Source organism: Callithrix jacchus, chromosome 9 (assembly GCF_049354715.1).
Source record: "Callithrix jacchus isolate 240 chromosome 9, calJac240_pri, whole genome shotgun sequence".
NCBI lineage: Eukaryota > Metazoa > Chordata > Mammalia > Primates > Cebidae > Callithrix > Callithrix jacchus.
In genome coordinates this window covers 112,836,372-112,860,505 of record NC_133510.1, presented here as the reverse complement: position 1 = coordinate 112,860,505, position 24,134 = coordinate 112,836,372, and the positions used below count along the sequence as shown (strand labels likewise).

At 41.8% G+C, this 24,134-nt stretch overlaps 1 protein-coding gene and 1 non-coding gene across 19 annotated transcripts in view; both read left to right on the top strand.

The window, feature by feature from the left end:
* GIT2 (GIT ArfGAP 2) overlaps nt 1-24,134 on the top strand; it is a 68,285-nt gene that overhangs the window by 31,466 nt on the left and 12,685 nt on the right. Inside the window, exons 9-16 of one of the 18 annotated variants that reach the window (XM_035257548.3) lie at nt 1,237-1,285; nt 5,486-5,558; nt 5,796-5,893; nt 7,200-7,311; nt 12,024-12,166; nt 13,917-14,021; nt 17,717-17,965; nt 19,892-19,981. In XM_035257548.3, the coding sequence (XP_035113439.1) occupies nt 1,237-1,285; nt 5,486-5,558; nt 5,796-5,893; nt 7,200-7,311; nt 12,024-12,166; nt 13,917-14,021; nt 17,717-17,965; nt 19,892-19,981 (919 nt within the window). Of the gene's footprint in view, nt 1-1,233; nt 1,286-5,485; nt 5,559-5,795; nt 5,894-7,199; nt 7,312-12,023; nt 12,167-13,916; nt 14,067-16,376; nt 17,164-17,716; nt 17,966-19,891; nt 19,982-24,134 lie in introns of those variants that run through there. The other 17 variants (XM_009004590.5, XM_035257547.3, XM_002752985.7 and 14 more) reach the window with 17 other exon arrangements.
* LOC118144616 (5S ribosomal RNA) lies at nt 21,151-21,269 on the top strand. Its single transcript, XR_004729381.2, has one exon. It is a non-coding gene; the product is annotated as a 5S ribosomal RNA (ribosomal RNA).

Genomic DNA, 24,134 nt, shown 5'->3' with positions numbered 1-24,134 from the left:
AACTTTTCTTCTCAGGGGCCAAATAATAAAAATTTTAGGCTTTGTGGGCAATATGGCCTCTTTTGCAACAGCTTAACTTTGCTGTTGTAGATGAAAGCATCTGTGGACACTGTAGATGAACGGGTGTGTGTGTGTATTCCAATAAAATTTTATTTCTGGTCACTGAAATTTGAATTTCACATAATTTTCATGTTATGAAATATTATTCTTTCTTTTTGCCCCTCAATCATTTTAAAATGTAAAAACCATTCCTAGCTCAACTGAACAAAAAGAAAGCCATAATTTACTGACCCCTGGTCTATAAGAGAAGATGAGTTCATTGCTACAGGAATGAACCTTAAACCTTTATTTTGCAAGTTACCTTTGCACAGAAACTGTCAAAAGGTTTGAAATGACTAACTGCTATGCCAGATGTAATCTTGCCATCCCGGTCTTTTATATCTTCCCTTTTTGTTTTTTTGCTTTGGTAGAGACAGGTTATTGCTATGTTACCCAGGCTGGTCTCAGACTCCTGGGCTCAATTAGTCCACCTGCCTTGGCCTCCCAAAGTGCTCGTACAGGTGTAAGCCACTGCACCTGGCCTTGTATTTTCTTTTCTTTTTTTGAGACAGAGTCTTGCTCTGTCGCCCAGGCTGGAGTGCCACTGTGCAGTCTAGGCTCAGTGCAACCTCTGCCTCCTGGGTTCAAGCGATTCTCCTGCCTCAGCCTCTGGAGTAGCTGGGACTACAGGCGCATGCCACAACACCCAACTAATTTTTGTATTTTTAGTAGAGATGGGGTTTCACCATGTTGACCAGGCTGGTCTCAAACCCCTGACCTCATGATCAGCCTGCCTCTACCTCCCAAAGTGCTGGGATTACAGGCATGAGCCATCACACCCAGCATATTTTCTTATATCATGCTTTTTTTTTTTTTTTTAAATACTTCAAAAATTGTGACTCCTCACATAAGTGCCTGGAAGGTAACTTGGCAATAGCTTTTGTTGTTTAGTTGGTGGACAATTTTTTTTCTCTTTAACATTTATATGATTGTGGTATTACTAGAAGGAGTTACTTTCACCAGATTGTTCTGTTTAGAGCTTCTCACTGACTCTGTCAGGCTGTAGAATGCTTGGTTCTAACATGGTCCATGAACTGTAATTAATATTTTTATTTCTTGAGTGTTTTAAAACTTTTACAGAGTTCACAAACCTGGCTTTATTTATTTGCTTATTAGCTTTGTATATTTTCCCAGCAGCCTGGATTTGTCTGAATTGGCAAAAGCTGCTAAGAAGAAACTTCAGTCTGTGAGTACCTCTCTGTACTGGTTTTCTCCAGTATGAGAATCAGTGCACCCTGCTGATACCTATTCTCAGTGCAGGTTACCTATTGCGTCTGATGACTTTATTTCATACTTTTATTTGTGAAATTAGAAGCAGACGACTGAGTATACAGCAGTGACGACCACAAGGACTTCTAAGTTCAGTATGTTCAATTCATCAGCTCTGCTTCAGATAATCTCATTTTTCTCTGTCATATGAGAAGTGCAGACGGCACCTTTAGCATTAGGCAGTTTTTCTCCTCAGGAGAGTTCCCTAGTTCTTCTCAGTGTTATGAGTAAGTAGGGCACACGTTCTTGGGGTGACTTCCCTTAGCCACGTAGGGTTCTAGAGTGTGGTAAATGCTGATACTGGAATGAGTCCCATAGATTCACTCGCTGCCATTTGGATCCAGCCACACTGTAACCGTCTTTCCCATCCCATGCCATTCATCAGCGCTTTTTAAATTTCTGCTGTTAAAAGCTGGTGGTCTTGGCCCACATGTGTGCTGAGAGTTTGCTGGCTCTGCAGGCCATGGCCTCCCTTCAGCCTATGTATTTTTTCTAGATTGTCCACCTCAGCCCCAGCCAAGGCCCTGGGAAATCTATTTCTGTGGGATTGACTTCTCTTTGTCTGGTCCTCTCACATGAAGCCTCACCAGGGTACTTCTCACCACCTTAACCACCAAACTACACTCCTCAGCTGTTCCCATTGCTCTTTGGAGCAGAACCAAGATCCTTAACTTCTTTTTGTAATCTGTAGGGGCATCGTTCAACTCTCACCTTTCAAAGATTGCCCTACTTCCCATCTGGTTCCGTGTGTGTGTGTATGTGTGTGTGTATTAACACCCTCTCTATTCCGTGTGTGTGTGTTTGTGGATTAACACGCTCTGTATTCCGTGCGTGTGTGTGTGTGTGTGTGTGTATTAACACACTCTGAGGCCATGAGCTGCACATTTATGTCCTCTTCCAGGAATCTTCCTTTGCCTGCAGTGTTTGTGTTTCCCAGCTTTCATCCCTCTGATCATTCAAGGACCTGAAATCTGTGTGTAGGTAGTGGCTTTCCCAAAACCTGACTTACATTGCAGGTTCCCTCATTTATGACTTTCTCCTCATTTCTGTTTTCACAGAATTCTTTTTACCAAAACTTCATATAATGGTATTAAATATTACATAAAATGAATTTATCCTTACTAGTATTTAACTGTATTATGAAATAAATGTGTTTTATGCAATTTGTTTGGTGTCTCTGTGTTCTGTATCTACAATTTTGTGTCAGTGTGTTTTATTGCCTTAAGAAAGTAGTAGACTAAGATGATCAAGATGATAAGCTTTGAAGTCAGATAGCACTAAATATTGTGTGATTTCCTTTTAATTACTCACAATCTATAAGTAAATTTTATTATAAATAATTTAAATCTAGATAAAAACCCACGTTTTCTTTGACTATCCTACATTTGCTTCACTGGAAGCTGCATGAAAGCTGAGATTATGCTTGTAATATCTCTGCTATGTGGTGGGCATGAAATAAGACCTGGAACACAGTCTGTGTAGCTCTAAAGAGCTGGGGCTCTGGGTCAGACTGGTCAGTAGGTATCTCGGCCCTGCCAAGCTTCCTAGCCTCCCTGTGCCTTGGTATCCTCTTATAGAAAAGGGAGATAAGGATGCTGCACGGGCTGCTGACCAGAATTGCTCAGGGTGGGCTGCCACCATTACTTGTTGACCCTCACCCTGTGGTCTCCTTCTCACAGGTGACTGTGTTATCAGTGCCAGGTCAATGTTTATCCTCCATTGTCTTTCTCCTGTCCCTCCCTCTCTTCCTCCCTCCATCCTTTCTTTCCTTTCTCTTTTCCTTCCTCCCTCCTGATGAAAAGCTGAGAGAAATATAATAAAAGCTAATGTATTCCTTGAATGAGTAAATGTTAGCATTTTTTTTTTTTTAAGATGGGGTTTCACTGTGATGGCCAGGCTGGTCTTGAACTCCTGACCTCAGGTGATCCACCCACCTCGGCCTCCCAAAGTGCTAGGATTACAGGCGTGAGCCACCGAGCCCGGCCTAATGTTAGCATTTTGAAAGACGTAAACTTGTATCTCAGGTCCATCACTTCCTAGCTTTGGGACTTTAGGCAAGCTACTATCTTCTCTGCCTTAGTTTCCTTGTCTGCAAAATGGGACAATAGTGGTTCCTGTTTTCATAGAGGTGTTATAAGTATGAAATACAACACTGTTAGCACAGTGCCTGGGATGTAAGCCCTTAATCAGCAATTGGCCATTGTAGTTGTTGCTAGTAATAATAACATTAGCTTGTAGTCTCATAGAGGAAAAAACTGGATATTTATGAAGCAAGTTCAAGCTCCCAATCCTTCATCATCTTATCTAGCAACAGGCCCCTGGGGTTTGTTTTTAATTATAGTGCAACCACATTTGGGAAGATTTGGAAAATGGAGAAGTGGGGCAAGATGGGGACCATCCTCAATTGCTATGCTCTTAATGGAGTCAGGCTCAATATTTTGGTATATTTCTTTCAGTTCTTATTTTATATGCATATCTTTTTTAAAATCTAGAGCTCAATTATAATTATAGACATTTATAACCTGCTTTTATCACTCAGTGATAATAAATTTTACCTGTTTTAACATGTTCCTATGAGTTATCTGTAACCAGCACTTGTTTTGTTTTTCTTTTTTTTTTTTTTTTTGAGACAAAGTCTCTTTCTGTCACCCAGGCTGGAGTGCAGTGGTGCCATCACAGTTCACTGCTTCACTGCAGCCTTGAACTCCCAGGCTCCAGTGATCTTCCTGTCTCTGCCTCCCAAAGTGTTGGGATTATAGCATGAGCCACCACACCCAGCCTGTAGCCAGCATTTTAAATTGCTGCATTAAATAAATACCTTCTGGCCAGTCAGTGCCTCTTTTCTGGCCCCTCTTAAATTGTGAGGTATCATGTGTAGATGTAAGGAACCCAACAGAGAATGGAATAGATTCTGCATCTGCCCTTCCAAAGCAGATGTGAGTCAGTTTAAGAATCACAGCTACCATGTGTCAAGGTGTTTCATGAGGCAGAAAAGTGCAGAGAGAGCCGGAGCCACCCCAGCAGGGGCTCAGCCTCATTGGCACCAGGAAGACCTCGATTATCCTCCATGTGCCAAGGGAGGCACTGCAGGCCTTGAGGTGGTGGTTGTGTGCTAAAGAGTCAGACTGTGCTTTGTTAGGAAGCTTCCTTCTGAAGATTAAGCAGTAGGACTGCTACTGAGAAAGAGAGCAAAGAAACTCAGCTGAGGTCTGGGTCATGTTTTTGTGCACAGGCACATTTTATCCTTTTCAAACAGCATGTTTTTCACTTTTTCTTTTTCTTTTTTTCTTTTTTTGAGATGGGGTCTCACTCTGTCACCCAGCCTGGAATACAGTGGCACAAGCTCAGCTCAGTGCAACCTCCGCCTCCCGGGTTCAAGCAATTCGGCCTCAGCCTCCTGAGTAGCTGGGATTACAGGCATGCGCCACCACACCCCTCTAGTTTTTGTGTTTTTAGTAGAGACAGGGTTTCACCATGTTGGCCAGACTAGTCTCGAACTCCTGACCTCAGGTGATCCACCTATCTTAACCTTCTGGGCTAAAGTGATACTCCCGCCTCAGCCTCCTGAATAGCTGGCATTACAAGCATGCACCACCACGCCTAGCTAATTTTTGTATTTTTCGTAGTGACGGGTTTTCACCATGTTGCCCAGGCTGGTCTCAACTCCTGGGCTTAAGCAATCCGCCTGCTGAAGCCTCCCAAAGTGATAGGATTACAGGTCTGCACTACTGATCCTGGCTGTTTTGCAAGGGTATATAATCCATTACACTTTGGGGAACTGACAAACACTCGTTAAGTGCAGAAGGAGGCTTACAGGGAGATAATACAAGAAGAGTAGAGAACTGGAACCTGCTTCTGAAATGATGCACTTTAGATGCCGCTTAGCTCCTAAATAGCAGCAGCCCTGTGTCATAAAGTAGTGAGATTGCTATGGTTGGCAGACATTTCTAGAGGCTCTGTGATTTTGAAAATGTTATGTCACTTTAACAGTGGGTATGTACCAAGTGCTGGCTTTGGATAAGATGTAGGCAATAAAGGGGTGACTAAGTCACAGTTACCTCTTGTCCTCCTGGTGTTAATTGTTGTCCCTTGTGTTCCTGATATTTTTTACTTTCAGCTAAGTAATCATTTGTTTGAAGAACTTGCCATGGATGTGTACGATGAAGTTGACAGGCGAGAGACGGATGCAGGTGACTTGACGTGGCTTTATCTAATAAGCTTCTGTTATCAGTGGGCAGTGAAAGGCTGCCAGCCTCAGTGTTTTACTAGCCCAATTTCTGCTGTCCTGATGGTGCAAGTGTCAGCGTTTGCCTTTGCATGTGTTGGCTTCAGAGTGTGTTTCCCCTTGTAATGTGTGAGCTATACCTCCCAGGAGCAGCGGCACATAGGTGTGATGAGGTTTGTCTCTGGTTCTTTCCTCTGGCTAGTCTGGCTTGCCACACAAAACCACAGCGCCCTGGTAACTGAGACAACGGTCGTCCCCTTTCTTCCGGTCAATCCTGAGTACTCATCAACACGAAACCAGGCAAGTGGCTTAGTTTGGAAAGTGACTAGGAATAGTAGTTGGGGAGTGGCTGATGTCATGATACTTCATATTCCCGGGACAAGTATTCTAAATTTTTTGATTGATTAAAATGTAATATCCTTTATGCATATACACACACACACAACCCCCAAAATGATAAGAAAACAATAGAATATAAATAAATGACTGGGAAAGAATATAAAACAATTCACAGAAGAAATATAAATGGTTTACAAATGTAAATAAATGTTTAACTTTGGCAGTGATCTAAGAAAGCAACCTAAAGGCATTAGTACAAGTTTTATAAGTCAGATTAATAAAATCTATAATAAAGGATACTCTAAGCTGGTAAGGATATGGTAAGATGGGCTTTCTCTTGCAACAGATAGGACTTTAAATTGCTGTAGATGTTAGAAAAACAATTTGTTTTCCAGTTTCGGAAGCCTCAAAATTAAGTACATCCTTTTACATGGGAATTTCTTATTTAAGAATAGCTCTAATAAAATAAAAATAGATTTATGCACAGTGATTTTCATCAATGCACTGCTATATATAATAACAGAGCATTAAAAACAGCCTACACCTCCATCAAGAGGAGAAATGTTGAGTGCATTAGGAAGATATTTTAGTCTTTATGATTAGTGGCTATATATAAGGATAGGGTACCCAAATCTAGACTATGACTTTGTTTAACTTAAAAAAAATTTTTTTTGAGATGGAGTCTTGCTCTGTCATCCAGGCTAGAGTGCAGTGGTGCCATCCCCGCTCACTGCAACTTCTGCCTCCTGGACCCAAGTTATTCTCCTGCCTCACCCTCCCTGAGTAGCTGGGATTACAGGCACCCATCACCATGCCTGGCTAATTTGTGTACAAACTCCTGACCTCAAGTGATCCTCCCGCCTCAGCCTCCCAAAGTGCTTGGATTATAGGCATGAGCCACTGTACCCTCAAAATTAATTTAAAAATTCCCCTCAAAATTAATTTCTCATTACTGGGTCTACTTCCAAACTGAATCCATAATAGAAGAAAAGCATTCAGTAGAACCATTTTATTTTTGCTTACCAAAATAGATATGCATCATGAGAACTTAAGTGTTATGGAGTTCTCTTATATTAAATGGTTTTAAACTGTTCACATGGAAAACAAGCATTGACTTGGTTTGATTATGGCTGGGATTAATTGTACTTTGATTATGCCAGAAGAAGTTCTTTGCAGAAGTCTGTCAATAGTCTGACTAGTTTTATGTGACTATTTATGTATATATTTTTACACTGGGAAATATTTCCAATTATTTTCCCACCTTTAGGGCAGACAGAAGTTAGCTCGGTTCAACGCCCATGAGTTCGCCACACTGGTCATTGACATTCTCAGTGACGCCAAGAGGAGACAGCAGGGCAGTTCTCTCTCGGGTTCAAAAGGTAACTGCTCAAACCTCTAAACATTTGCATTTTTGGCCCTCTAAATTGGACTCAAGTGTTTAAATTTAAAGTTGTAAGCTAATCAGTCATCAACATGACAGCTTAAAGTTCTATAAGTTTTTGTTTTTTTGTTTTTTTTTTTAAGTTCCAGGATACATGTGCAGAATGTGCAGGCTTGTTACATAGGTATACATGTGCCATGGTGGTTTGCTGCACCTATGACCTGTCCTCTAGGTTCCCTCCCTTCAGCCCCTACCCCTATAAGTTGTATTGGTAGCATATTGTGATAAATAGTTTATCTGTCTGAGCCCTGGTGAATTAACAATATTTCAGAGTTACTAACTGCTACTCATATTTATCTTATATATGATTTCTGTTTTATTTTGGGTAATTTACCTTTCCTGTAAAATTGCATCCTGAAATTAGCCCAAAAGTCTGACTTAGATCTTGTTAAAGGACATAAGAAAATAAACTCTTCTGGATTGAAACCGTATAATATCTGCTGTTGCTTACCTACAAAACTGAGTTCAACATAATTAAAATTTGTTGTCATAAACTTTTAAGTATCTTCAGTGAGAATTACTGTGATATACAATTATAAGGAGAGCCCTGAACATCTGTTTCACAGGCGCCCTGTTGAGTCTAGTTCAGTAGCCCACGTCCTGTCTGCATGCTTAGGAATGTCCTTCCTCCTCAGCCCTGTTACTGGTTTTTTCTAATTATAGAAATTAGATATTTTTCATTGTAAGTCATTTAAGCAAAAGCAATATGTACCATAAAAATTAAGTTTTCAGTCAGTATCACATTCTCCAAAGACAATAATCATTAACTGACAACAACTCATTCGTTCTTCTTGCCTATTCAGGAATTTGATTTTATCTGTTCAACCAGGAATCAAGAAGTTCTGAAAAGGTTTATTAGATTTTGGTGAAGGCACAGAGAAAAGAGTCTTTGCATAAGTTTAAAGTCTTAAATGGCCTGGGTGCGGTGGCTTATGCTCACTACCAAGGGAGGGACATTATGAAGGATCCACCCCCATGACCCAAACACCTCTCTTTAGGCCTCCCCTCCAACGTTGAGGATCACATTTCAACATAAGATTTGGAGGGAACAAACATTTATACTATAATAGTAATTATATGAGATAAAGTAATAAAGTTTGATTTTTTTTTTTTTTTGAGACAGAGTCTCACTCTGTCACCCAGGTTGGGGTGCAGTGGCATGATCTTGGCCCACTGCAACCTCTGCCACCCAGACTCAAGTGATTCTTGTGCCTCAGCCTCCTGAGTAGCTGGTATTACAGGTGTGTACCACCACACCCAGCTAATTTTTGTACTTTTTAGTAGAGATAGGGTTTCTCCATGTTGGCCAGGCAATTCTCGAATTCCTGGCCTCAAGTGATCTGCCTGCCTTGGCCTCCCAAAGTGCTGAGATTACAGGCATGAGCCACCGTGCCTGGCCAAGATTACAGGCATGAGCCACCGTGCCTGGACATCCCCGGGAGACCAAATAATAAAGTTGTTTTGTTTTGTTTTTGAGACGAAGTTTTGCTCTTGTTGCCCAGGCTGGAGTACAATGGCTCAATCTTGGCTCACCACAACCTCCGCCTCCTGGGTTCAAACAATTCTCTCGCCTCAGCCTCCCAAGTAGCTGGGATTTCAGGTGTGCACCACCACGCCCAACTAACTTTGTATTTTTAGTAGAGATGGGGTTTCTTCATTTGATCAGGCTGGTCTCAAACTCCCAACCTCAGGTGATCTGCCTGCCTCAGCCTCCCAAAGTGCTGGGATTCCAGGTGTGAGGTGCTGTGCCCAGCCTCGTAATAAAGTTTTTAAAAGGTTTTGTATAACCCCAATTTTGTATGGAAAACATATTTATGTAAATATATGTGTACAAGTGAGGATACCACATGTAAGTATAAATATACAATTGATCCTTATGTGCACATTCCATGTTTGCAAATTCATCTGCTTCCTAAAATTTATTTGTAACCTCAAAATTAATACAGCATTTTCAAGGTCATTCTAAGAAATGTACAGAGCAGAGAGAAAATTGAGTCACCAAAACACATGTTCCCAGCTGAGGTTGAACAGGGAGGAGACTCCTTGACTTCTTGTTTCTGCACTCATGTTATAAGCAAGTGTCTGTGGTCTATTTAGTGCCATGCTATTCACATTTATGTGCTTTTCATTGGTGATTTCATTGTTTAAAAATGGCCCCAGGATTTATTGAGCCCAGGAGGTTGAGGCTGCAGTGAGCCATGATCATGCCTGCACTCTAGCCTGGGTGACACTGAAAAGTGTCCAAGCCTGGACAACATAGCAAGGCCCCATCTTTACCAGAAAATCTAAAAATTACCTAGGTGTGTTGGCACATGTCTATAGTCCTACATACTCAGGAGGCTGAGGCAGGAGGATCACTTCAGCCCAAGAGTTAGAAAGTATAGTGAGCTATGATTATGCTAGTGCACTCCAGCTTGGGTGACACAGTGAGACCCTGTCTAAAAAAAAAAAAAAAGAAAAAAGAAAAGAAAAAGTCCGGACACAGTGGCTCCAGAACTTTGGGAGGCCGAGGCAGGTGGATCATGAGGTCAAGAGTTTGAGACCAACCTGGCCAACATGGTGAAACTCTGTCTCTGCTAAAAATACAAAAATTAGCTGGGCATGGTGGCATGCACCTGTAATCCCAGCTACTCTGGAGGCTGACGTAGGAGAATTGCTTGAACCCAGAAGGTGGAGGTTGCAGTGAGCCAAGATCATGCCACTGTACTCCAGCCTGGGCGACAGACTGAGACTCCATCTCAAAAAAAAAAAAAAAAAGTGGCCTCCAAGCATAGGGCTGAAGCTCCGTCTTGTGTTTCTAAGTGCAAGAAGGCTGTGATGTGCTCTATGGAAAAATGTTTGTTAAATAAGCATCATTCAGGCATGACTTATATAGTGCTTTTAGCCATGAGTTCAATATTAATGAATCAATAATATGTGTTAAATAAGGTGTCTTTAAACAGAAACACACATATAACAAGGTTATGTATTGATCAGTTGATGAAAATGTGACCAGAGGCTCTTAGGAACCTAACTCTGTATTTTCACCGGGAGCACCAATTTAATATTGGCCAGTTCACAGCAACTTTGTAGAACGTAACTACCAGGAATAACAAAAGTTGACTGTGTGGATGGATATAAGTGCTTAGAAAAAAAAACTAGAAAGAAATAGATCAACAAATAACAATGGCTATAAGTGATTATCTTACTTGTTCATTAGTTTCTAAATTGTATATGTTGACTATAACTTCTGTAATCATTATATTTATGTGCTTTAAAATATTAATTTAGAAAGCTAAAATAGGACCTATCATTTATTTAATTTTTATTTTTATTCTTTTTTTGAGACGGACTCTCACTCTGTCACCCATGCTGGAGTGTAGTGGCACAATCTCGGCTCACTGCAACCTCCACCTGCCAGGTTCAAGCGATTCTCCTGCCTCAGCCTTCCAAGTAACTGAGATTACACATATACACCACCATGCTGGCTAAATTTTGTATTTTTAGTAGAGATGAGGTTTTGCCATGTTGGCCAGGCTGGTCTGAAACTCCTGACCTCAAGTTATCCATCTGCCTTGGCCTCCCAAAGTGCTGGGATGTGCCAGGCTAGGACCTACTCCTTTGAAATAACCACAATTCATCACTCAGGTATCATCTATCTGTTGTTTCCTCAGCATCTCTGGGAAACAGTGTTAGAAGTTAGAGGTTAGTTTGAGTTGCCTGAAAAAAATCAGGGAGACTTGGATAGTTTGTGAAATCTTTTGTTCAAAGTGTGTTACAGCCTGTAGAATCATCCCTGCTCCCCTATGGAATAGACACTCCCTGTCACATGCACATGTGTATTTGCTTGATTCATTCTCCTCTATCTCTTTCACTGAGATGCAAGTGACTGACTAAATGCCAATGTTCCTATTCTTTGAGTGCCTCAGTTCTAGGCTCCAGTTTAACAATTTGCTTTCTGTTTTGATTGACATTACCTTGTAAACATGTTACAGGTATTAATCAAATTATAGTTTATCTTCCATTACCTACAGCCTTATCTTCATGACCTGAAGCTAGGTTCTGTCTCTAGAACTTGGGAACCTTCCTCCTTTATCTGAGCAGTTTCTTCCTAATCCATTTGTGTAGTTTGCCCATAGTTGGCAGGTAGATGAGAGGAATGCTGAAGTCTCTCTATGTAGCTGTCCACCTGGTTAAAAACTTTTTCTGTTACCTCTATATTGGGGTGAATATAACATTTTCTTTCAGTCCTTGTTTACTTTGTTTTTGCTTTTAGAGACAGGGCCTCACTCTGATGCCCAGGCTGGCGTACAGTGGTACAATCCTGGTTCACTGCAGCCTCGATCTCCTGGGCTCAGGCGATCCTCCTGTCTCAGCCTCCCAAGTAGCTAGTAGATGGGACTATAGGCGTGTACCACCAGGCCTGGCTAAAATTAAAATTTTTTTTGTAGGGATAGAGTCTCATTGTGTTACCTGGGATGTTTCAAACTCCTGGCCTCAAGCAGTTGTCCTCCTTGGCTTCCTAAAATGCTGGGATTACAGGCAGAGAGCCACAGCATTCAAGTCCTTTAAGTCCTTTAAATGGTTAAACCAGTGAAATCCTTTTGGTAGTCTTTTGGAAGAAAAGCATTGTTTTAAGCCTGAAGTAAAGTCATTTGCTTTTATTGTTAGAAAATGTGGAGCTCATACTGAAAACAATCAGTAACCAGCACAGCATTGAGAGTCAAGACAACGACCAGCCCGACTATGACAGTGTGGCGTCAGACGAAGACACAGACTTGGAAACCACTGCAAGCAAAGCAAACCGGCAGAAGGTGAGAGGCCGTGTGTCCCACAGAAAGGCAAGCACGCATCAGCTGAGGGCTATCCCTGCCGAAGCTGCTGTGCAGTGAGGTTGGGTTGCTACTAGCTCAGGCCAAGCAAAGGTGAAACAAGGTTAAATGGTTTTCAAATAGGGGTCCTTGTCCCTGCATCACAGCCCTGCTACAGCTGAGACTTTATAAAACTTGTGAGAAGTGATTGGTGTGTTATATTCTTTCCACAAGTGTTTACTGAGTAACTTCTCTGGATATTACTCTTCTGAATGAGGCTGGACCCTTTCCTGTGAGGGTCTCACTGCTTAGGAGAAATAACTGCAGGAGAAGGCACAAAGTGATGTGTGTCATATGAAGCACACATAGGCTAAGGGTGTGAGCAGAGAGAGAACCTATGGCTGGGAGCATCAGGGAGGAGTGTGTCATGGGACAGCCCTTAAGATGTGCCTCAGGGGATGCATGGGATTGGGGCATGTGGAGGAAGCAGAAAGAAAGTGAAACCAGGGCATCTAAGAGGAGGCTGGTCATGCATACGGACAGCCTAAAAAGGATGGGACTCGAAGCTGCAGTAAGAGGGTTATGACGCCAGAAGGAAGAGCATGGCCTTATGGGCAGTGCAGAGCCCAGGATGCCATGTCTGGGGAGGACTATTCTGGTGAGTTAGAGAATGGAGGGAGAGATCCAAACAGGAGCTGATGCAGACCACCCCAGGACCCAGGCTAGGATGGTACGGGTAGGAGAGACTTCGGCACCAGAGTGTGAGCCGGTGAAGGTGACAGGGCCCCAGGCTGTGCAACCTCTGCTGATCCCTAGGACTCACCCACAGATGGGGCTTGGCAATCATTTGAGAATGGATAAATAGGAAGGTAGAATAGAAAAGTCTTGGCAATAAGTCAGAAGGTTGAAATGGGGAGACAGACTTATAGAAGATGTGTTTGGAGTTCTCCAGCCTACATGACTGTGAGAAAGATGGCGCCATTAGCAGATGCAGGAGATAGTTCTGCCCAGACTTCTCGGAAGCCACCTGGCTTACTAAGTGAGAGCCGAGGTCATTCCAGGACCCTCTGTGACCAGGCCCTCTGTCAACTGCCTGGCCTCCTGCCTGCTCCATCCCACACACCTGCTCCCTCTAGCTGAGCTCCACTGCAGGCTGGAATGTTCTTCCTCTAGATCCATGTGACTGATCCCCTCACCTCCCGGGGCTCTGCTCACCTCTCACCCACTCACAGGCTTACCCCAGCTCCCCGCTTAACATGCAGTCCCCTGCCCTGCTCTGCCTTATCTTTTCCCACAGCACTCATCACCATCAATCATACAATATATATACTTGTATTTATTTTTTTCCTCTGTCATGCTGTTGGGATATAAACACCATGGAAGCAGGAATCGTTGTCTCTTTTCTGATATATCCCAAGCACCTAGAACACTATCTCATATTCAGTGAAAATGTTAGAATTAATGAATGAAAGAATTAATAAAAACAAAACATGAATGAACGAGAGAAAGGCTTACAAGATAGGACAGACCTTGACAGTCATTGTCAGCACAGATGTGTAGCCCCAGTGCCTATTCCATCAGAAAATACTGACTTTCCAATTTTTTAAATAGGATAGTGACCCTCAGAGGCCTTGATTTGGTTTGACAACTTTGCAATTCAGCTGGCTTGGTCAGAATTTGAAATTCTTGAGCTGTTAGTCTTTAATGTTCTCGTCGTCTCAGATTGTGAACGTTTTCCCCAATTTATTTTTAGAGCCTAGATTCAGATTTATCAGATGGACCAGTCACTGTACAGGAATTTATGGAGGTCAAAAACGCTCTAGTGGCTTCTGAGGCCAAGATACAGCAGCTAATGAAGGTGAATAACAACTTGAGTGACGAGCTGAGAATTATGCAGAAAAAGGTAACATGTTAATAAATGCCAGGACGGTTGACGCTTTAATCCCATAGTACAAGGAAGAATCCCAGGCACTGTGATGTGGTCTGAGGGAAGAAAAACTGTTATCATAACAGTCTATTACAAATCTTTTGGGCCAAGTTGTCTTTTTGAAGCAGATGTATTTGGATATTTGAAATGAAATATATCCAGAATAAGTTCCCCAGGTAGGAGAAACCTAACAGTCTATTTAAGCATTTGTGCCCATTAGAATAACCCTTGCACTATTCTGTGCTTCCTGGAAACCTGGATGGCACTCCATAGATGTGATTCTTTTCACTGCTAGGGAAGAATGATCACACCATGGAGACAGAGCCAATGAGAGCGCTGGGCAGGGGCATGTGTTTATCAGCATTCAAACCCTGCTCCCACCCTGGCAGCCCTATCCTACATCCCCACCTTATTTTTCACCAGATTTTACTACTAACTTGTATTATCCCCAGAGCCTACAGCAGGGCCTGCCACAGAGTAGGTTCTCAAAAAATAAGAAAAAATATTTCATTTGTACTAGCAGGAGCTACACACTGGTAAGAAACAATCTTGTTTGCTCAGTATTTTTTCATTTATTACCTTTCAAGAGAATCAGAACTGTATGAATATATTAATCCCTAAAAGGAGTATGGCTGATGGTAGCAAGGAATATCTTTAGTAGGAAAGGGATTGTGTATGCAACTCTTTATGAGAAGACTAAGGAAGGGAATTCAAAAAATTCCAAATTTTGCCCATGACTTTGTGGGTATCACTCCCATCATTCAGTTCTAAAATGAGATTTGGATACTTTCCTTAAGTAGAAACAAAATGAAATATATAATCTGTATCTTTAGGCTATCATTTGAAGTAAGGTTTTCAAATCATTTTGAAGACCTGAAGACATGGTACATTCCATGTATGCCTGGCCCCTTTTCAGTGCTGCTTCCTAAAGGAAGGTTGAAGAACTGAAGAGGGGCCCATGCCCTCTACTTACTAGAGAAGGAAATTGCTTTGCGCTTTTGCCTGGGGTTTGGTCTAGGATTCTTTTGATGTTGACTTCTAGAGCATTTTTGAGACTTTTTTGAAATAAATGGCTTCCAAAGCCTGTGGTAGCAGGGAATAAAGAATGCCTGAAGATTAGTCAGCCTTAAATGAACAGACTTGTTCTATGTCTCCCAGCCCTGTCTAGGGCTGCTGTGCAGCTGTAAATGAGACAGACCAAGAGTCCCTTTGTCATAACATGCAGGACCTGCACTTTCTCTGCCTTCTTTGAAATTTATTTAATGAATTATAGTTTGTCCCATTAATTGGACTAGTAATTTTGACCAGGTGACTATTTCTGAAACATGCTGATTTTGCCACTATAAATCAATCTGCTGCACATCACCTTATAAAATCTAATAATGCTTCTTTTAGTATTTTTGGAAATCACCAGAGAGAGCCTCATATCTCTGAAAGCAAATGTCTTGAACTTCTTTGAGAAATACAAAGTGAAATTATTTGCCATTGCTTATTGATTATCTCATCATTTCTTAGAAATGCTTTTGATTTTTGAAACTATTAAATTGTAACTTTTTATTTCCTTTATACTCCTTCCAAACAAAAAAGTGTAGCCTGGTTCTTATTAAGATAAACATCATTAAAATTTATCTGAGGACATCTCTCAAAATACAGAGTATCAAAATTTTTAGAAATTGAAACCAGGAACTTGTTCTCATGAGAACACATTCAGACAAAATCCAGGCATGAAAAGTGTTAGGATAAAGTTTCAGATTTCAAGGCCTTAACTAAAAAACTGCCATAGCGGCTTTTTACACAGACAAACATGATCAGATGCACCAGTGCCCCATTGAGGGACATGTGTCAGTTACACACCTCAGTCTTTGAACCTTGACCATTTCACTCTAGGCTCTGGGTTCTCTAATGAATAGTTTCGACAGGCACTTCATGCCTGTCTGTATTCTGGAACGTAGAAACGTTCAGGGCTGCTTTGTCACTTTACAGCTGTTCTTTCTCTGGAAAGGAAATTGCAGATATGAGTTATACCCTGCCAGCCTTTGTGGTATAAAAGCAGTCTGTCATTCTGTAATGGTTTGCTCTTCAAGGAAACAGAATGAGTGGTCTTTTTGTGAAAGAGGCAGTAAGTCACACTTTCACAGCGGTTTGGTATGATTAATATAAAGTATATGGAATTTGTTTATTTAGCAAAGATGTATTGATTTTATTTCAGAATTAGGTAACTTTTTTTAATATACATCAAATTTGACAAAGGAGCATGATTTGTATCTGATCTTTCACATTTAACAGTTGCTTGGAAAAGATGCTAATTAATGAAGAGGAGCAACTACTATTGGTGTATTTTTCACAGATTGGTGCTTTCTCAATAATTGAAAGTAAACTCCTAACATTGAATGGGTTTGCTACTGAAAACGTAATGATCTTCTGGTGCAGACAGTTGCTTGTGGACTTTAACCTTGGCACTGGTGGGAAATTTGGTCAGATTTTACAATCTCTGTCAAAGAGTAGACAGCTGAACTCATACCACACCCAGCTTATAAAATGCCCATGGAAGATGAAGGCGCACCAGAAGGGAAGGACCCTGTGCAGAATGGACGCGGTTAATGGTGTTTAAAATGCCAGATGCCAAAGAGTAACACGATTCCTTGCTGACCCCTTAACTCTAATCCATCCAGCACCATGAAGCAGCCTGCATGTGAGGAATGGAAGGAACATTCAGGGCCTCCAAATGACAGTCTCTAAAATAGGGTGGTGCCAGGCAGATTAGCATGTTCAAAGCTGACACCACCGAGGTCGTGTTTTTTGGGTGACAAAGCCAAAGGAGAGAAAGGCCAAATATTCCAGCCCTGGCCGAAAGATGATCACTCACCAGACGGAAGCAAGAGTGCTGCGTGGAGCATCCATGCGAAGATGTCGATTTCATAGATCAATAGGTTTCCAGTTTTCTTTGTGATATGTTAATATAGCAAACTTACCATGATTTGGTTTCTCTCTCTCTCTTTTATTTTTTTTTAACAAAGTGCTGAGTTGTGTGGAATATCAAGAGTATTACATAATAAAAACTTGTTGATTATAATTTTTCTTGCTGGCTTTTTGGAAAGCAGTAGCCGATCTGATTTTTTGTAAGCTGAACTTCACTGTCTTTCTTGCTTTGCAAAGCAACCCTAGTCATCTTTGTGCTGCTTCCATGGTGTCTGCTGTCATTTTTGGCCTTTGCAAATTGCTAGGGGCTCATTTGAAAAGCAAGTGACCTAAATGATGTTTTAATGATCTCAAGCTCTTGCTTGAAACAGCCTTAGAATAATCCAGAGTACAGCTTGCCTGCAAACATTTCCCAGCCCCACCATGACAAATTTTTAAGTGGTTAGACATTTTGTTTTTAGGAAGTCCAAACCATAACTTTTCTGGATTTAGAAATGAAGCTATTTGTTTATGTGATGAAGGGAGTTGACCGTGTTTCACCCAATCCAGAAGAAAGGGCCCTTGTGTGTATTGGCTTTTTACTTTTAGCCCAGCTAGCTGTTACTGTCCTTATTGTTTAAAACTAGTAGTTGTATTCATTTACTTGGTGTTTGCTTTTTCTGCTTGCTATAAAAAAACACAGTCCCACTGCCAAACATTTCTTTCAGCTTCAAACACTCCAGAGTGAAAATTCGAACCTCAGGAAACAGGCCACAACCAATATATATCAGGTGCAAACTGGTTCTGAGTACACAGACACTTCCAACCACTCTTCCTTAAAGAGACGTCCATCTGCCCGGGGCAGTAGGCCCATGTCCATGTACGAGACCGGATCAGGTCAGAAACCATATCTCCCAATGGGAGAAGCGAGCCGCCCCGAAGAGAGCAGGACAAGACTCCAGCCCTTCCCCACGCACGTAAGTAACACCACTGGCGCTTCCGCTGTTCACTCTGTGCAGCTTGACTACTTTGTTCCCTCTTCTGAACCTGTAGGTCCTCACACCTCTGCTTTGCCAAATTGGGCTAAGAGAGTTACCATTGTGTTTGCTGTATTAACTTGTCCACAGATGCTTGCAGTGTTCCCACAAGCACACAGGACCAGGGGCTGATGGTTTCCTAACCAAGTTGGGGATTCTGGCTCTTGCCTGAACTGCTCCTTTTTTTCTCCCCCATATCTATGATTATTTCTCAAGCAGCCAGTGTTGGAGCTTTTTTAAGTAAACCTTCCTTCCTTACCCACTTCCAAAAACGAAAACAAAAATAAACCATAAAGGACACTCTCAGAAGGAAGTGTCTCCTTCTTGGAGCTAGACAGGGATGTGTTCCTTTAAGGAAAGGAGCCCTTAGAATCCCAGATGTCTTTTCAGCTCCTCTTCAAGCAACTGGCCTTGAGTCTGTGGCCCAGGTAGGGTACCCAAGTGAGTCTGTAATGCTCCAGGCCTCCACAGCTTCTCCACTTGTGTTCAGTGTGCTGCTAGGTACGCTTCTGCATCCTGCTCCTCCCCCTGTGGTAGGGGAAGTGTGGCTTTGTCATCTCAGAAAAGGAGATGTAATACTCTACATCAGTCTTAGAAGTACTGAATTCCAGAGATTGTGTCCTGTAGCAGGATTCTCACAATCTTATTTTGCTTTGAGATACATATTATGTTGTAAGGTTTTCAAATGTATTTCTTTTGGATTACTTTATTATAAAAATACATGTTTTGCCCAAGATGTTACAGATGTTTAAATTTTTTCATGTGATGCTTTTTCAGAGTAATATTTTGTCTTTTTGAGTGTCAAAAGTTATTATTTCTTTAGTCAAATTTTATGAGAGTTTCCCAAAAAATTCTCAAGGTAGATGCAAAGACATGGTTTCGTAAATTAAGCCCTAGTTTAATTTTGTCAATTTTCATTGTGGTAAAAATTACAATATTATTTTACTGTAATTGGGAGTCTGTTATCTCAAATTCTTTTTAAAATATTTGGTTTAACATTCTAAGCCATTTGATTTGATATATTTGATGTAAAGGGAATGCCATTAAACTAAGTTAAAAAATATATATTTTTTTTTTTTTGAGACAGTCTCGCGTTGTCACCTAGGCTGGAGTGCAGTGTGTGATCTTGGCTCACTGCAACCTCTGCCTCCCGGGTTCAAGCAGTTCTCCTGCCTCAGCCTTCTGAGTAGCTGGGACTACAGGCGCACACTGCAGCACCCAGCTAATTTTTTTGTATTTTTGTAGAGACGGGGTTTTATCATGTTGCCCGGGCTGGTCTCAAACTCCTGGGCTCAGGCATTCTGCCCGCCTCAGCCTCTCACAGTGCTAGGATTACAGGCGTGAGCTACCACGCCCAGCCTAAGTTAAGAATCTTATTTTTGTATGCCTGAAGACAAAATTTAGGAAAAGCAGCTTTGTTATTTTTCATTGTACTCTTTAATTTTAGAAAAATTTAGAATATAAGGATATCATATCAGGAAGGCTCTATAACTGTACTAAAAATTAGATTGATAGTGTATAACAACTTAGAATCATTTGTATAGTTTCTCATTTCACATCAGTCCTGATTCAAAAAGAAATAGGCCTTTTACACTATCCATTAAAAAAATTATTGACAAGTTTGACAAATTATCTTTATTCCCTTACGGAAAAGCGGCCTTTATGAAATTTAGAGTAATTTCCAGGAGGTATTTCACCAAGAATTTAAACATCTCTGAGGGCCCTGTCACCGGCGGTCACTGAAATTACAGCACTCGTGTCACATAGTGTGTGGTGTTCTAGGATTCTTTTACTGAAGGTGCTGAGGTGTGGTAGGTTTTGGTTTGTTTTGTATTTTCCCGAGTGTGTTTCTCTTTCCCGTTCCAGATCGGGAGGAGTGCGCTTGTGACCTCCTCTTCATCTCTGCCTTCCTTCCCCTCCACACTTTCCTGGTCGAGGGATGAAAGCGCCCGAAGGGTTAAGTACATTCTGAGTGGTCTGCTCTCTGGAGGAGGGGCCGTGCTCCTGGGCGCTTTGTGCTTGGGCTCTGGCCCTCCTGTCCCTTGCCCCTTGCTAACTGCCTTTCCATCCTGCATGAGGCAGCGCTTCCCTCCTGGATTCTCACAGTGCATCAGGCGCACACTTGTGCACACACACACGCTCACCCATTGAGGGGCGCCTCCCTTTCTCTAACCCCATACTGCTCATGTTCACATATTTAACAAAGTTTGCAAATCACCCTACAGCATTTATTCTGAGCATACTGTCTTTTTAAAGAACCAGAAAAGTAGCTGGCTGCTGGTTAGATATTATAATGGGACAGATCTGTTCAATTTGTTCAGAGCTACAGTTGTCAGACTGAGGCTGCTATATGTGGACTCACTGAAGTGCTAAAATGTTATACCTTTATTTTTTTAAACCAGTGACACATTTTATGTCAGCACCATACTTGACAAATCAAGGTTTACAAGTCCCTGCATCTTGAATCAGAATTGTAATACCTCGTGGCATTGGACCTGTCTAAGCAGCTGTTAGCATAAAGCTGTTCACTTGTACGGGTTAGTTAAACCCCACCTGCTGGTATATAATTTACAGTCTCAATAGCAGTGCATGATTTAGGTAAGCCCCTTTTGAATAGTCAGGCAGTATTTATTAAGCACTTCCTGCATACACAGCCATTTGGTAAGTCAATGAAAGGGTCCTAATGACTTAGGTGGCACAGTCCCTGCTCCCAAAGGCACTGTTGTTTAAAAAATACTTACATGGGCCAGGTGCAATGGCTCATGCCTGTAATCCCAGCACTTTGGGAGGCTGAGGCGGGTGGATCACCTGAGGTTGAGAGTTTGAGACCAACCTGACCAACATGGAGAAACCCTATCTCTACTAAAAATATAAAAATTGGCCAGGCATTGTGGTGCATGCCTCTAATCCCAACTACTCAAGAGGTTGAGGCAGGAGAATCGCTTGAACCCGGGAGGTGGATGTTGCAGTGAGCCGAGATCATGCCATTGCACTCCAGCCTGGGCAAGAAGAGTGAGACTCCATCTCAAGAAAAAAAAAAAAAAACTTTCATTCACAAAGAGTGGTATATACCCGCAACCTGGGAAAGCCATGGACAGAGCACAGGCTTTGAAAATTCATGTCCCATCTAAGGCCATACCACCCTGAATGTGCCCAATCTCGTCTGATCTTGGAAGCTAAGCAGGGTTGGGCCTGGTTAGTACTTGGATGGGAGACCACCAGGGAATACCAGGTGCTGTAGGCTTTTAAAAAAAAAAAAAATCCATGTCCCAATTCTGGCTCCATCTATTTTTTTTTTTTGAGACGGAGTTTCGCTCTTGTTACCCAGGCTGGAGTGCAATGGCACGATCTCGGCTCACCGCAACCTCTGCCTTCTGAGTTCAAGCAATTTTCCTGCCTCAGCCTCCCGAGTAGCTGGGACTACAGGCGCGCACCACCATGCCCAGCTGATTTTTGTATTTTTAGTAGAGACGGGGTTTCACCTTGTTGACCAGGATGGTCTTGATCTCTTGACTTTGTGATCCACCCACCTTGGCCTCCCAAAGTGCTGGGATTATAGGCGTGAGCCACCGTGCCCAGCCTCCATCTATTTTTTAATGGAAGGATAATGTAACTAAGATAAGAGGAGGAAGGTGGCTATTGGTAAGGGACCACCTTTACAGGCAAGGTGGGATTTGCACTGGGCCCTTGCCATTCCCTCTACACCTAGGAATGGTGGAGAACCTTTCTTTCCTATTTCCAGTGGCATATGGATCACCAAGGCCCTTCCAGGATTCGTTTTTTCATTTTTCAGAGATACAGTCTCATTATGTTGCCCAGTCTGAAGTATAGTAGCTATTTACGGGCATGGTCATATCGCACTGCAGCCTCAAACTCCTGGGCTCAAGCAGTCCTCCTACTTCAGACTCCGGAGTAGCTGAGATGTGCTGCCACGTCCTGACCCTTACAGGCACATGCTACTGCGCCCTGACCCTTTTGGAATTCTTTACTTCACTTGCAAAGTAGTCTATTAAGAAATCTTGGCTGAGTGCAGTGGCTCACATACTTTGGGAGGCCTAAGCAGGTGGATTGCTTGAGCCCAGGAGTTCAAGACCAGCCTCGGCAACATGGCAAAATCCCACCTCTACAAAAAATGTAAAAAATTATCTGAGTGTGGTGATGCATACCTGTAGTCTCAGCTTCTTGGGAGGCTAAGATGGGAGAATCACTTGAGCTCAACACTGGAGATCAAGGCTGTAGTGAGCCATGATTGTGGTACTGTTCTCCAGCTTGGACAACACAGTGAGACCCTATCTCAAAAAAAACAACAAATATTATTGTACTAAATTAAAAAAAAAATTCCTTGATAAATTGTACTTAAAGTTAAGTGACTCATACCTGTAATCCCAGTACTTTGGGAGGCCAAGGTGGCTGGATCACTTGAGCCTAGGAGTTTGAGACCAGCCTGGCCAACATGGCAAAACCGTCTCTACCAAAAATACAAAAATTAGCTGGGCGTGGTGGCACATGCCTGTAATCCCAGCTACTTGGAAAGGTGAGGCACAAGAATCAAGAATTGTTTGAACCTGGGAGGTGGAGGTTACAGTGAACTGAGGTCACACCACTGCACCCCAGCCTGGGTGACAAAGTGAGATTCTGTCTCAAGAAAAAAAAAAAAGTTTCCTGAGCAATTCTGAAATTGAACTGTAATGTTTTCATTAAAATATCCCAGTTATGCTGGGTGCAGTGACTAATACCTATAATCCAGCACTTGGGAGGCCAAGGCGGGTGGATCACCTGAGGTCAGGAGTTTGAGACTAGCCCGACCAACATGGATAAACCCTGTCTCTACTAAAAATACAAAAGTAATCAGGTGTGGTGGCACATGCCTGTAATCCCAGCTACATGGGAGGCTGAGGCAGGAGAATTGCTGGAACCCAGGAGGCAGAGGTTGTGGTAAGCCAAGATCGCACCATTACACTCAGCCTGGGCAACAAGATTGAAACTCCATCTCAAGAAAAAAAAAAAAAGAAAATCCCAGTTACAACTAAAGGACAGTTAGACAGTTAAATATCTGATTAGAAATTTTCTAAGCCAAACCTCTTTTGTTTACTGTAAAATTTGTTTTGTTTTTTAATTTGTTATGGTAGCCTTGAAAATCATTGCAAGGACTGCTTACTGTGACAAAGTTTTGTATAAAAATCATTTAAACTGATCACCCTGATTGTTCCTGACAGCTTTATCATGAGTTTAGATTTTTATGGCATGTCTTTATTCAGAGAAAACTGCAAATCTATTAAATAAATTGAACCAGCACCAGCTATAAGGTAACCATATTAACAGCTTTGGGAGAGCAGCACTCTTAACCAATAGCTTTTGGCTCTGCATGTTTATAATAATTTTGATAAAATTAAATGCTACACTGAAATTCTGTACATATGCTTTTGTTGACAACAATGAAGAAATTAACTAATGTGTAAGTAACTGATTTCCTGGGTGGTTGCTGCTATATGTTGTTTTCCATACTTGAGAAACATTTACTGAATGTATTCATTAGGTATATGAGTCACTACTCTTCTAAAATGTTTAAATGAAACTTGGTACTTTTGATCATTGAGGGTAATGCATTTGATTTGTGATTATCACATTTTCATCAGGGAAGGCAAAAAGATTCATTATAAAAATGTAGAATTTTCTGGGTTTAATTCTATTTCTAGATTGTTTTCCACTTGAGTAGCTATGGGCAAATTTTTCAGTATAATTACTTAAATGCAAGATTTTTATCTATTCATATATGTATGTATGTATCCACACACACCTATGTGTGAGTGTATATATAAAAACCAAAATAAAACTTAAACGTTAGTTAGGGCCAGGTGGCTTACACCTATAATCCCAGCACTTTGGGAGGCCAAAGTTGGAGGATCACTTGAGCTCAGGAGTTTGAGATCAGGCTGGGCAACATAGTGAGACCTCGTCTCTACAAAAAAAAATACAAAATTAGGCTGGGCACGGTGGCTCACGCCTGTAATTCCAGCACTTTGGGAGGCCGAGGCGGGTGGATCACGAGGTCAAGAGATCAAGACCATCCTGGTCAACATGGTGAAACCCCATCTCTACTAAAAATACA